General features: G+C 40.3%; 1 protein-coding gene across 2 annotated transcripts in view; it reads left to right on the forward strand.

The window, feature by feature from the left end:
* The window catches only part of LOC147155504 (uncharacterized), a 32,259-nt gene extending 18,340 nt beyond the window's left edge, over positions 1-13,919 (forward strand). For both annotated transcript variants that reach the window (XM_086066367.1, XM_086066366.1), the window contains 2 exons: positions 5,018-5,096; positions 13,249-13,919. In XM_086066367.1, the coding sequence (XP_085922493.1) occupies positions 5,018-5,096; positions 13,249-13,340 (171 nt within the window). In that variant the 3' untranslated portion in view covers positions 13,341-13,919. The remainder of the gene's footprint in view (positions 1-5,017; positions 5,097-13,248) is intronic.

Genomic DNA, 13,919 nt, shown 5'->3' on the forward strand with positions numbered 1-13,919 from the left:
TTGAGTAAGATTTAAATGTAACTCTGACAATCATTTTTCATCAATAACAACCCCCCAAAAAATATTTTCATACAATCTTTCTATTTCAAATTAATTTACCATAATTTTGACCTGTTGTGTGGTTTGTCTAGTACCAAAAACTACCAACTTTGTTTTATTTAAGTTTAGTGATAATTTGTTCATATCAAACCAATTTTTTATGTGTTTAATTCATACTCCACAGTAGTCAGAAGCTGCTTCAGGTTCTCTCCTGAACAGTAGAGAGGTGTGTCATTGCCGAATAAGACACTTTTGAATATTTTTTAGACACAACAGATATCATTTATATACATATAAATAATTTGGGGCCTAGCACAGACCCTTGGGGGACTTCATGAGTAATCTTCAAGTGTTTTGATTGTATATAGTTAAACTGTAAGTACTGATATCTATTATCCAAATAACTTTTCATCCATTTATATGTCAAACCTCTTATGCCATATCTTTCTAATTTATTCATTAGTATAGAGTGATCTATAGTATCAAATGCTTTAAAAATATATATATTTTAAAAAATCCAACAGTAATTTTTTATTATCTATGTTAGTAGATATTGCTTCTACGAGTTCCATGACTGCCATTGAGGTGGACCGTTTTTCTCTAAACCCATATTGATTTTCACTTAAAAGCTTGTGTTTTTCAATAAAATTGTCCAGTCTATGTGAAAATATTTTTTTCTAGAATTTTTAAGAACTGTGGCAGCAATGATATTGGTCTATAATTACTGAATATGTGTCTTTCTCCATTTATATGAATAGGAATAACTTAAGCTATTTTAATTTTTGATGGAAATATACCGGCTTTAAACGACAAATTACACATATATAAATATATATGTGAAAGGTTGCACAACATATTCTATAATACTTTTTACTAATGTCATATCAATGTTGAAGCAGTCAGTGGACTTTTTTTAATTATTTTTTATTTTAACAACATTTAATACTTCTGTATCATTAACAGCATTAAGCCACATAGTGGATGAATTATTTTTGATGTGCTTATTTATATCATGTTTGTTTCTTGGCTCAGCCAACATTAACACAATACTCATTAAAATCATTAGCTCTGTCTGAAATGTTTTAATAACAATCTTTTTTTTTAAATCTTTTATAAAATATAATGGATAATCTGTTGTTGTTTTTTTTTAGCTATTTTTAATTACATGATTTAGTATTTTCCATATTTCATGTGTGTTGCTTTAGTAATGCATGGTAATGTTTTTTCTTACTTGTTCATACAATATTCAATAGTTTATTTTTGTAGGTCTTGTACTTTATTTCAGCTTCCATAGTTCTCAATTTAATAAACCTTTTGTATAAAATGTTTTTCTTTTTACATGCATTCTCTATTCTCTTCGTCATCCATGCCTTATTTAGACCTTTATATTTTCTTGTGACTTTTATTAATGGACAATGTTTATTGTATAAAGAAATAATGGTAAACTGAAATGCACTGTATGCGATATTGGGATCATCATTTGAATAGACCTCAGACCAATTATGTTTTTCTAAATCCAATTTAAAGGCAGCCATGAAGCGTTGTGTTCTTAGTCTTGTTTCTGATGTGTAAGTTATTGTTGGTTTTATATTTTTTATTAAAATAGTCTTGGAAGATTGTAAAGATGATTACTTATATCATTAATAAGAAGTCCACTTTCTATTTTATGGTCAATTTTATTTATGAATATGTTATTATCTATTAGTGTAGCTGTATCAATTGTTATTCTGCTAGGTTTCATAATTACAGGGAATAGATTATTACTATACATTGTATTTATAAAATCAGTTTTATGATGCCCATTCGGATTTAAAAAATCAATGTTAAAATCACCACACATTATTTGCTTTTTTTTTTAAGTATAATTTTTGTATCTGATAATCTCCATTAGTTTTTCATTAAATATGTCAAGACATGATCCTGGTGTCCTATACATACAACTTATAATGACATTTGGTGCATTTTTAATATGTACTTCAATGGTTAAACATTCCATTATGTTGTCAATGGTGGTAATCAGATGTTCAATTTTACTGCATCTTGGAGCTTTGTCTACCTATATTGCGACACCCCCTCCTGATATGGCAATTATTTTGAATTTATTCAGGTATTCTTTGGTTTTTGTAAAATTTCTGCAGAGACTTTTACTATTGAAATGTATAACTGAAAGTGCATTTTCCATTTTTATATTTTTGTTGAATTGTGAAACTGCAGTAATCATTTTTCTAAAAGTGATTGTCTGGGTCCAAATTATTCTCAGGGTCGAATGTATTGTAGTCAGTGTATTCAAATGTTTTCAAGCCCATATTATTTGTGTTCATCAGAGGTGGATAGAGTAGCCAAAAATTGTACTCAAGTTCTATGTTGTTTCATTTGATTTCAAATAACATCTATTTTTTATTACAACAAAGCTGATGCACAATAATCGCTATTGAATGCAATCAACTACATAACCCATAATTTTTTGCAGGGTTGCCTCATGCGCACAACGGCTCTCTTCCCGTCACCTAGTCAAACAAACGTTCGACGGTTTAGCCAAGCTTGAAGCTTCACATTGAACTCTTCTTAGTGTAAGCACTGCACGCAATAGTCACAAGGTGCGTTTCCATTACCCTCAGTTTTGCGCAAAAGCAAGCTGGTAATGGAAACGCATGATTTTCGAAAAAAACTCTCAAATTTAACAAAAAAGTTTTTATCCTCTCATGAGGTGCTTTTTGAGACGTGTCGAAATAGAAGTATTTCACAAAAGTGTAATGGAAACACTTTTTGCGCATTCCCTGTAGTCACGTGACCCCCGCCCAGTCACGGAGGAAATTAAGTAGGAAGTACGGGGCCACTCGCTTGCGTGTCGGAGCTGCCTCCGGAGGGGATATCCAATCTTTTTTTTTTTTTTTTTTTTTTTAGCACAAAGCGATTCAGTTATGGAGCCAATATGCCGGCGTTCAACGCACGTCCCATATCGTTGCATAAGAAATGGTCGTTGTCCCTGGCAACGAGCTACATACGGCGCATGTCGTCGTTGAAATCCATCCGTCCGCACCATAACACGAGTTATAAGCGCGCGCACACACACCAACACCAAATGGCCGAACCCGTCCGATGAGGGGAGGAAGATGTTTTTAAAGTAATATTAACAACTCCGGGCGTCTGTTTTCCGTAAACATCATGAGCACCTCTTACAGAACTGCGAGATCGCGCGAGACGGGACATTACGAGAATTGCGCCTCAATGTGTCCGCAGAAATGCTCCCACAGTCAGTCAAGTGGAGTTTACGAGAAAATACAGTAAATCTAATACATGAATGGGGCGGCGGGTAACTACGATAGTGAACCCAATCTAGTAGAGTAAGAGTAGTGTTTCTTCTTCACACATCTACTCAAGTGAAAGTAAAAAGTATTGTGTGGTAAAACTACTCTTAGAAGTAATTCGCCCCCCCAAAAAGTTACTCAAGTAAATGTAACGGAGTAAATGTAACTCGTTACTACCCACCTCTGGTGTTCATCTTTCCTTGTGTTGCTGTTGATATGTACTTGTGGTGTATTTTTGTCATCATCTACAGTGAGTTTATTGTATTGAATACCCTGAAAATTGTATATTTCTCATACTTTTGTGGTTTATTTGCGTAGTTTTGGCATACTGGTGCGAGCATGAGTAATCAACTTGTCATGTCGTAAGTATGTAAACGTGTCTGCCTTTTATGTACGTAATGAAATCTATTCAACAATTTAAAAAACTGATTACAAAAATAATAGTAATTTTAAGCCATATTACTGTGTAGATCTCAGAACTCAGTGATGGAAAAGAGTGCAAATACAAGCAAATAGCATTGCTGATTTATTGAATTTTTTTAACATTGCTGATATGAATTTAATTTGGAATTGGACCTCGAACGTTAGCGTGCTCAATCGTTCGTATGTGTGCTAACAGGTGTTAGAAAACGTTCTTTGTTTTCTTGCGTGTTAAAATAAACTTCAAAGTTGAGATCTGTGAAGAGGCTTCCTTGCAAGGTTCCTTATTACAGAAAGTTTCTGAAGACCCAATTGACACTATACATCGAGTAAAATTGAATTAACTGTTTTCTTATTACTACACAGCTATAACTAAATTCAAAACAGTTAAAATATAAATTTAAACAGTAAAAAATGTTTACAATGTTAACACAGGCTAATTGCTAACTGTCATCTTATTTTCAGTGTAGAATATGTATTAATTGTAGTAAAAATGATCTGTTCATAGCTACTGGCCCTCCACTTAACACAGTTCTAACCAGACTTCTGTGAAAAGTCCACTGTACGCCCAAGCCCTTATTTTGGGTTATTCCCAATTTTGCATTTCACATGAGCGATTATCATGCTTAGTGACTGCCCGTTTGCCCTTAATGAAAGGGCTGCTTTTATTAGGGTGATTTATTTGTCACCACGGAGGAGAGGATCAGCACCACGCACCTCTTTGCTGAAACTGCATACAAATGTATTATTAGCCTGTCTGTTGGAGCAAGTTAGCTTAGCGCCTTGCGTTCTCAATCACGGACTGTGTCAAGCAGTCGTGAAACAACAAAGTACCTCCGAGTACTTGTGTGCCACAATGTAGTCCAGAGGTTTAGCACACGTTTTTTCGGCAGATTATGCATAAAAGCACTACATTTTGTATGAGGCTGCTGCTGCTTCTTTTTTCTCACCATTTCGGAGCTGGCAAGTGTGTGTGCGCACTGTGGCATGCTGCTGATTGGTGAACTTCGGGGAGAAGGGCCTTTTAAAAACAAAAAAGCCCGCAGCTTTGACAATCTCGAAACTGCATTGTCTGAGATCGCAATTTCGGTCTCAAAACGATACATTGTTCAGCCCCATTTGAAACTGATACCTGCTGTCTTTGAATTACTGACATAGTGTACATGTCTGGCTGTGCCATCTGTCTTATCATTCCCTGTGTAACTAGCTTTGTGTAATTATTGTGTGATCATTGTATGATCTGTCCCTAGGCCATGTCCATTTCTGAGACCTGGTATGTCATTAAAGACCATGGCACAAACTACTGCAACCTCTACAATCTTATAGAAGGTAAGAACAAATAGCACTATTCCCCCAAGAAGCAAGTTGACTGCTACTGCAAATACAAATATTAGGGGATTAAAATTAACTTTTACTCAAAAGGAGCAATTGTTGAACCTTAAAGATAATTAAAACACATTATCCAATAAATAAATAAATATAAATACATGAACAGTGATCATGTACACAGTGCTGTGAAAAGTATTTGCCCTCTTCTCAAATTCTTACTTTTTTGCATATTTTTCACACTTTGTTTTAAGATCATCTCTCACTTGAGCCATCACCATATCATGGAGGGGTTTGTGTGCCACAATGTAGTCCAGAGGTTGAGCACACGTTTTTCGACAGATTGTGCACTTGTGGATAAAAGCACCACATTTTGTATGAGGCTTCTTTGGAACATAAACATAATAAATGATTTTAGCTCAGGGCCCCAACTCAGATATTGGAAATATCAATATAGAACACAAAAGTAGATTTTCTTTTTTTTAATTTGTAATTCTTGAGTCATACTCATAAAAATAACATGGGTGATATGTTGATTTTTAACACGTAATGAATTTGAAAATGAATTTGTACACTGATTATTAAACCTCCAAAATTATGTGTAAAACGGAGCACAGTATCAAGATGACTAGAAGCTGTACACCCTCCATAAAGTACTGCACAATATGAGCGTTTTTTTTTGTTTTTTTAAAGGAGTGTGTCAAATGTAATGTGGTTGAGGGCCCAGTTGCAGGGAAGCAGAGCGAGGAGGCAGAGGTGAAGTCCAATATGGCTTTTTTGTTTTGTTTTATTAATTTTTTCCTTTCGGACACATTATTACAGGTTACATCGATCACATAATATAATTTGCAACATTGACATCCGAAAGAAGGGCTGACGGGGTAGAAGCTATGGCTTATTAGTAACCCGTCCCCATTGATTCTTACTATATGCATCAGTCATATACATTGATTATGATAGTCATTGATTCATATCGTTATCAATCCCAGTCTTAAGTCTGCACACTCTTCGCTCAGTTCATCTTGAGTAATGTCTGTGTGTAAATTGCAGTTAGTAACAATCCTTTGGAATTGGTAAATCGGTTAACGGACGCCACCAACAGTTCCACCAGGCATCCGATGATGCTTAGATCTTGATACTCCTGAGTGCTCACCAAGGCCAGCCCACCCGGCGGAGTAGCCCCCGCTAGCCGTTCACCAACTCCAATTGTAACTATTTACAGCAGATACATTGCAGCCACAATACAACCTTATCACGACAGCCTTGCATGTTACAACAAATGTCCAAACAGAAATAGAGCCAAACAATGTTTACATTCTTACAGGAACAGCAATATATGTTATCAATGCAGGTGTATAAACAAGAGTTAAGCTTGGCAGTGTCAGCAGGTAATCATATGCTATATTTACATTATTCAAATCATGACAGCTCCAGTTTTGGGTTAATTAGTAACATATTACAATAATTTCATTTGGGTATGACATAATCCACAATTTAAAGATGTGAGTTACTGATAGCAATTATTTTCTCTCAAACGCCAATTCTTCTACTCTTTTCACGATCCGTATTTTTTTCTGAGAAGATGAGTCTTCTTTTGTTTGGATGAAGATCCAAATCCATTCTTTCTCAATTGTCGCGCCCTTCTGGCAATGTCAGCATTTCGTTTAGTGAGATTTTCATTGACGTAGACATATTTTTCTTTCTGTCAACAAACCTGGTCAGAACTGCCGGTGGTCGTGTCCCCCCAGTTGGAAGCGAAAAGCACATCTGGATGTGCGCTGGATCCACAATTAATCCCAAATCTCTGAGTTGAGTTGTCACTTGCTGTTCGACAGTCTCGTTCGCTGAAGCTTGGTCAGAATCAACTGCACTTGTGCTGGCCGCAGCTCTCGCCCGAGGGCCGCGGCGCGGCTTAATCTGGATACCTATAACTATCACATCGTTGATTTGAAGATTCTGTTCCAAATCATCCACTTTTTGTTTAAGGTGGCAATGCGTAAATCTTTTTCTTGTGTCTCTTTTTTCAACTGCTGAATTTCCTGCAGAAGCGGCTTGATGCTCTTTTTCATTTCAAGTATTTTGTGACCATTTCTTTGAGTTTTGCAAGAGAAGAATTTATCTCCTCAATTTCGTCAGCTCTTTTTTTTCCCGCCAGGCATATTGCAACAATGTAGTTAAAAATCACAATGTCAACAAAATAGTTAGAAGTCGCGAGCGAGTGCAGGAGCAAGTACAGATGCGTCCTTCCTCGGCAGAGGCGTCCTTTTTAATTGAACAACAACAAGTCAGGGAACAAGGCATAGTCCGGAAAAACAAAAACAACAAGGTCCAAAATCTTGCTGTGGCAAAAACGTGGGGCAACGACCAGGGCCGCCTTTACCTACTCATAGGCCCATAACCATCAAATATAGGCCCCCCGCTGCTGTTTATTTTTTACCATTGACAAACAAATCAGCACACATATTAAGTGTGAGGACTACACATGGCACCCACTCAGCTTGGGTGTTGATTTCCCTCAAGTGTGCTTGTTCCCCTTTGTAGACTCCAGACATTTTGCTGGCATTATCATAATACTGCCCCCTGCAATTTGCAATATCAACCCCCATCTCTTCTTTTTTTTGTTTTTTGTTTCTTCTTAAGAGCTCAGTATTGTTCATTCGGTAATTTAACCGATTTGACATGTCATCATCATTGCTCTTTTTTTTTTTTTTTTTTTAAATGTGTATTTTATTTTTTATTTTGTATGTGGGTGAGTATGTGCGTGTGTGTGTGTGCATGTGTGCGTGCGTGTGGGTGTGTACTCATTAGTTCACCTAAAACCTATTAAAAATCCCATACCGTTCACCTAAACCGAATACTTCAGAATCCAGCTTGAGTCGTGAGGTTGTCAGGAGACCCGAGGAAGGATCAAAGAAAAGAAAGGAAAGTGAAATCCAGCACCGACCAGACATTACCTACTACCCACTGGGTTACCAACCAGAGTTTTTCACCAACCCCAGAAACATCTAAATTTCAACAAATTAGGGAGACCTCAAGAGACCAGAGAGACTGAGGAAAGGAAGGAAGGATAGATGAAGCAGAGTAAGATCCACAGACATCAGCCTCCACCGATTCAACGACCACAGGAGGAAGCAAATTGTGTTTGAATTTTGATAGATGTTGGTGTGGTGGATCTGGCATGCATGAAAACCTCCACCAAAGAGGGGAGCCGTCGACCCTGGCCAGGAAGGAGCAATCACAACACCTCAGGGCCCCCCAGGCCACGGTCGCGCCAAGGGACAACCCCTGGGCCCCGCAGGGGCCACCGGCCAGAGAGCAAACCCAGGAGCCAGGAGTGCCCCTCACCCCAACACGGCCCGCGCCCCCAACCCAACGCAGCAAGACAGCCCCCGCTCCCCTCACAACACCCCCGCCCCCCATCCACCCCCACCATCCTTCACAACCCAGCCGCCCCCAGGCCCCCAAGCACTCCCCTCCCAACTAAGCCGCCGCCCCCCAGACCCCGACCCCCAAACCCCGGGGACCCCCCGTACCCAGGCATCGGTGCCGGAGAGGGGCCGGTCAGCGGAGCGGAGCGGAGAGGGCACCCACGCCCACCTCACCTCCCGCCGCGTGGAGGGACGGAACACCGGGGGCAGAAGAGGAGATGGGGGCACCGGGGGACGGGCGGCAACCCCGAACCCCAGGCCCAGCAAGGAAAGGCCCCAGTCGTCACGCCAGCGTTCTTAGTGAAAGCTAACCCTGTTACTCAGTTCGCCAGCTCGCCGACTGGCGAACTCTACCCCTACACCGTGAATGTGACCCCACCCAGTGTATATACAAGTGTGTGTGTGGTGCATTAAAATTGAGAGCAGGTGAGATGGAGCAGAGGGAAATTATATCCCCCCCGCTCCGATCCACCTGCCTCCCAGTCATGTCAGTGAGTGTATGTGGTGCACGGATGGGGGACCGCAGCACTGCTCAATACTGCGGTCTGCCCTAACCATTGTGTGATGCATTAAAATTGGAGGGGAGTTGGAGGGCTAAGACGGTGTCTCCACCCTACCCCACCCCCCCAAAATGTGTTATGTGCCCTATGTGTTTATAAACAAAGTGTATTGTGCAAAACTAGTGCAGTGAGTTAAGAGGAGCGAACACCAAACCCCCACCCACCCCACCGGGACCCCGGCGGGCATATAGGACCAGCCCAGCGGGGCGATAGGGCTCGCCCCCCGAAATACTGGGGCCCGCCCGAGGTGCCAGGAGGCCCACCGGAGCGGGGTAGGCACAACACCCCCAACCAGCCGCCCGGAGCCCTGAGACCCGGGCCATGGATGGAGCCCCCGACCCAGGGGAGGGGGAGGAAGGCGGACAGTTGAGGGGGAAGGGACGGGGGAAGGAGACGACAAGAAGGGCAAGGGGCAGCGGCAGGGCCGCAGAGAAAGGGGGAGAGGAGGAGGAAGGGTGACGAGGGAGAAGGGACAGGGAGGCGGAGGACGGGCGGGGAGAGGCGAGGAGGGTGAGGCGGAGGACGGGCGGGGAGAGGCGAGGAGGGAGAGGAAGGGGAAGGGAAGAGGGAACCACGGGGCACCCCGGAGGCCCACAGGCACCGAACCGCGACGCCGCCGGGGCACCGGACACCAGGGAGAGCACCGCAACGCAGCACCCCCCAAGAGACCCAGGGAACGGCCAAGACGCAGCCGCCACCCAACAGCCAACAGAGGGGCAGAGCCGCCCACGCCCAGCCAGGGGGGACAGCACCTATAGAATTAACCCACTGGCATGCAGTGAATCTGAATATTAACCCTTAGTGCCCATTGGAGGTGAATCTTGAGGAGTTAGTGACTGTAAGGTGTCGTTTGATGTAGTCTGCTCGATCCTGCTGGCAGCAACTGGGTTCCTGACTATAAAAACACAACCATTAGTTGCAAATTGCCAAATACAGAAACAGCAATGTAAGTTATCATGATGTGGTGGCTCTCGCTAACAGGCAGAATTAAGTCATCAGATTTAGGTTAAAATATTCTATATACGTAGACCATGTTTCTATAAATTTTGATATTTGGTTTTTATTTGAGGCAGATATTTTGTCCATTAAAATGTGATTTATGAGGAGGTTAGACCATTGGTCGATATTCAGAGTTTGTTTATTTTTCCAGTTAACAAGAATTGGGTTATTTTGCGATAGTAAGGGCTACAAGTGATTGCACTTGTTTACGTGGTAAGTCAGTTGTTGTTAGGTCACCTAGCAAACACAAGTTTGGAGATAAAGGTATCCTACAGTCCAAGATAGCGAAAAAAAATTCTAAGACTTTAGTCCAGAAATACATAACCGAAGTGCATAACCATAAAGCATGAAAATAAGTGTCTGTAGTGTTTTGTAAACACTAGAGACAAATGTCGGAGTCTGAGAGTCCCATTTTCCTCATCATATATTGAGTAATGTATGTTCTATGAATGATTTTATATTGGATAAGTTGTAAATTTGTGTGTTTTGTCATTTTAAATACGTTTTCACAAACTTGAATCTAAAAGTCAGATTCCGGAGCTATAGACAAGTCTGTCTCCCATTTGGAGATGGGTAGAGACATTTTATCAGTATACGAAAGTAACTTATATATTTTTGAGAGTTTTTTTGTTGTCGGAGAAAGCTTGATAATATCTTTCGCTAAAACAGCCGGTTGGAGCGTGCCCCGAAGTGTTGGAATTTGTTTCTTTATCATACTTTTAACTTGCAGATAATGTAAACAATTTCCGTTTTTTATTTTGTATTTTTGGAGCAAGGATGTATATGATATAAACATATTATCTGAGAAAAATGGTGGAGAACCCCCATCTCTTCTAAAACACTTGTTAGTGACTGGAACAGGATTTCACCAGTGTGCCTTACTATTGGCAACATTTTTACAAAGCACTCTTCAATGCAACCATCTGGTGACACAAATCTTAGTATAAATGTCATCTGATCAACATGAGAAATGTCAGGGGTTAAGTCAACACTAATGGAGAAATATTTCACCATTTTCACTTTACCAACAATTTCATCTAGCACTTTTTTACCCATCAGATGCATAAATTCCTCACACACATTTAAAGATAAATATGAGGTGTTCCACTTCCAGCATTTCCATTATTTTCCATGTGGGATTTCAAAAAGGGTCAAATTGGCTTAACAGTTTCTTACATCCCAAATAGTTACCATAGTGAACATCACCAAATTGGTGGCTGCTGCCTCTAAAAGCCAGTCCCCGCTCTGATTTTTTTTTCACTACAGCCACAACTCTCTGAAGCACATCAGACCAGTACTGAAATTCATGATGAAATTGTCTTTTTAGTTCAGAATCCCCCACACCGCATTCAGCTGGCTTGTTAATAAAAGCTATCATGGCCATTCTGTGATTGTTTTCATGCTCACGTAATCTCTCGTCTGCATGTTTCCAATCAGAAAGGCTTGATGCAGAAAATGCTGAGTTACCTCTACTTTTACCCCCAAAAACGTTATATGCCAAGCAAAATATGTTAATAATAATTAGATTTATAGGCTGACGGAAGCGTGACTGCCAGTGTGCGCCTACGGCCTCTCCGACCACCACCAAACATTTGCACCTTCCATACGCCAGTGTGAGTAGTACTGGAGGCAATGTGTGTGAAGTGCCTTGCCCAAGGTAACGACAAGGCTTGACATAAACACACAGCAACAGGGATAACAACAGCAAACAAACATAACCAACAATGGACCAACAAGAACTGAACAAAAGACAGGAGACTACGAAAGCCAGTTTCAGTGTATCCTCACAAGTTTTTTTTTTTACCGTTTAGGCCGTTCGTCCACGGAATGGCGCGGTTTCAGAGCTTGAAACCGATCACTTTTGAAACCGGGCTCCAAAGTGAAAAGATTTCAAAACGCGACCCGTACGCTTCCGTCTGGACACCATATGCAGGATACTCCTCCAATGATGACGTAATAGTCGCAGCTCGATGACGACGCATTGTCGTAGTTTGAGGACGTATGCTCCAATTCTAACAAACTAGCAAATCGCCAGTCTGTCAACAACAATGGCGGATAGCTGTGTCATAGTCGTTTTGCGCTGCCTCCTTAGCTTGCTTATGCTTTTGCAGCTAAATATTTTGCTTCTTTATTCCCACGTTCAACAAGCGGTGTTGTATTTGAATCACCCGCCATTGTCACTTCTCCTGTGTTCATCTTCTTAATGTTGTTTCGAAACATGCAAAGCCATATTTGTTCTGTAGATTGCAATAAAGTAAAAAAAAAAGTGTTCGTCTTCTTCGCTGATTCTTTTTCTATGCTTTCCGTTAACTCCCCGTGGCTGCGCAGCGCCACTCCTGACTTAGCATATACATTACGTCCGTTAAATGTCCTCAGCATCTTCTTTTGGACACATGCAAGTCTTGAAATGCATCTGTGTGTACGAGATTTGTTTGAGGAACAAAGCCGGCTTTGCTTCCGTCTGGACAGGACCTTACTACACTAACACTAATTGACATGACGAGACACACATGGGCAAGACATAAGTGGCAGGGGGCACTGATTGATTGACATATGAGGAAGGTCAGGCAAACACAGGTAGGTCACATAAAGCTTGACGAGACAAGGGAAGGACACAGGGACAACATAACAAAAAATAGATGACACAGACAAAAGGACACAAACAATCAAAACAAAAACAAAAACCTAACCCCACAGAACCGAAACATGACAGTTATGTTTATGTAAAGAGCTCTCGCTCCATTTTGTTGAAGATTTAAGCATTAAATTGTTCTCATAAAATAACCCTTACTCTAAAAATTAGAGCTATTATTTATATCATCATCTGTATACATCAAGTGAAGTGATGAAAATTGGTTATTTTGTCAATCATTCACTGCCCCCCCCCCACCCCAAGTCCCAGGAGAGGGAGGGGAAAAAAACAGCAGCAGTATTCAGTTACACACAAAACATAAATAAATAGGCATATTTAAGAATACAAATGCACAACTTGAGGAATCCCACTTCCACTTTTACCATTTTTATTTATTTTGCTTATGTAATGTAATGCTTAATTTGTACGTCTGCTTTCACCAGAGTTGAATTTTTACAAGTATCTGTACTTGGACCACCTCAGGTCACGCCCATCTAGGGTTTCACAATTAATTTTGGATGTCATTTGTTCAACAGGAAGCAGTCTGACTGAGGCCAGGGGTTACAAGGAGATCACCAGTGACTTTCTTTGCACCCAACGCTCTACGGCCAACTGCACGGTCTTTTGACTTCTGACTTCTTCTATGCTTCACTTTCATTGTTGACAAAAAGTGCAAACTGTACGGAAAATTATCAATCCTGTAGAAAAGATCCTTACATTACCTTTCATTTCGTCAACATGAGTGAGGGCTGTGCCAACAACAGATACTACGCCTCCTTGATTTGTGATGCTGACCCTGATAGCAAGTATTCAACTATGCTGCATTATTAAGTTATATACTTAAAAAAAAAAAAGTATTGTACGGTATTTGTACATTTCTGCTAACCTGTTCAAGAAAATCACACACTCATAATTGAAATGCATTTAAACTAGCAAAAGTACTAAAACATAAATTCATTAAAAATATATATCTAATGAATATAAGGTATTTCTTTATTTTTGTGATATCAGAGAATTATTTATGATTCACTGTTTCAAAAAAATGAAGAGGTAATTGATGTGGACATGTCATGTCAGATGAATGATAGTACCCATTAAGCCACTTTTTTGTCTTTTCTTTCTTTTCTTTTTTTGCATTACTTTTTGGCAGTCACTGTAATCCAAAGTTTTCTGTGACTCTCAAAATACGTGAATCTGTCAGTAGATA

The sequence above is a fragment of the Leptonotus elevatus genome, chromosome 21 (genome assembly GCF_054856555.1).
Source record: "Leptonotus elevatus isolate MCC_2025b chromosome 21, RoL_Lele_1.0, whole genome shotgun sequence".
NCBI classification, from domain to species: domain Eukaryota; kingdom Metazoa; phylum Chordata; class Actinopteri; order Syngnathiformes; family Syngnathidae; genus Leptonotus; species Leptonotus elevatus.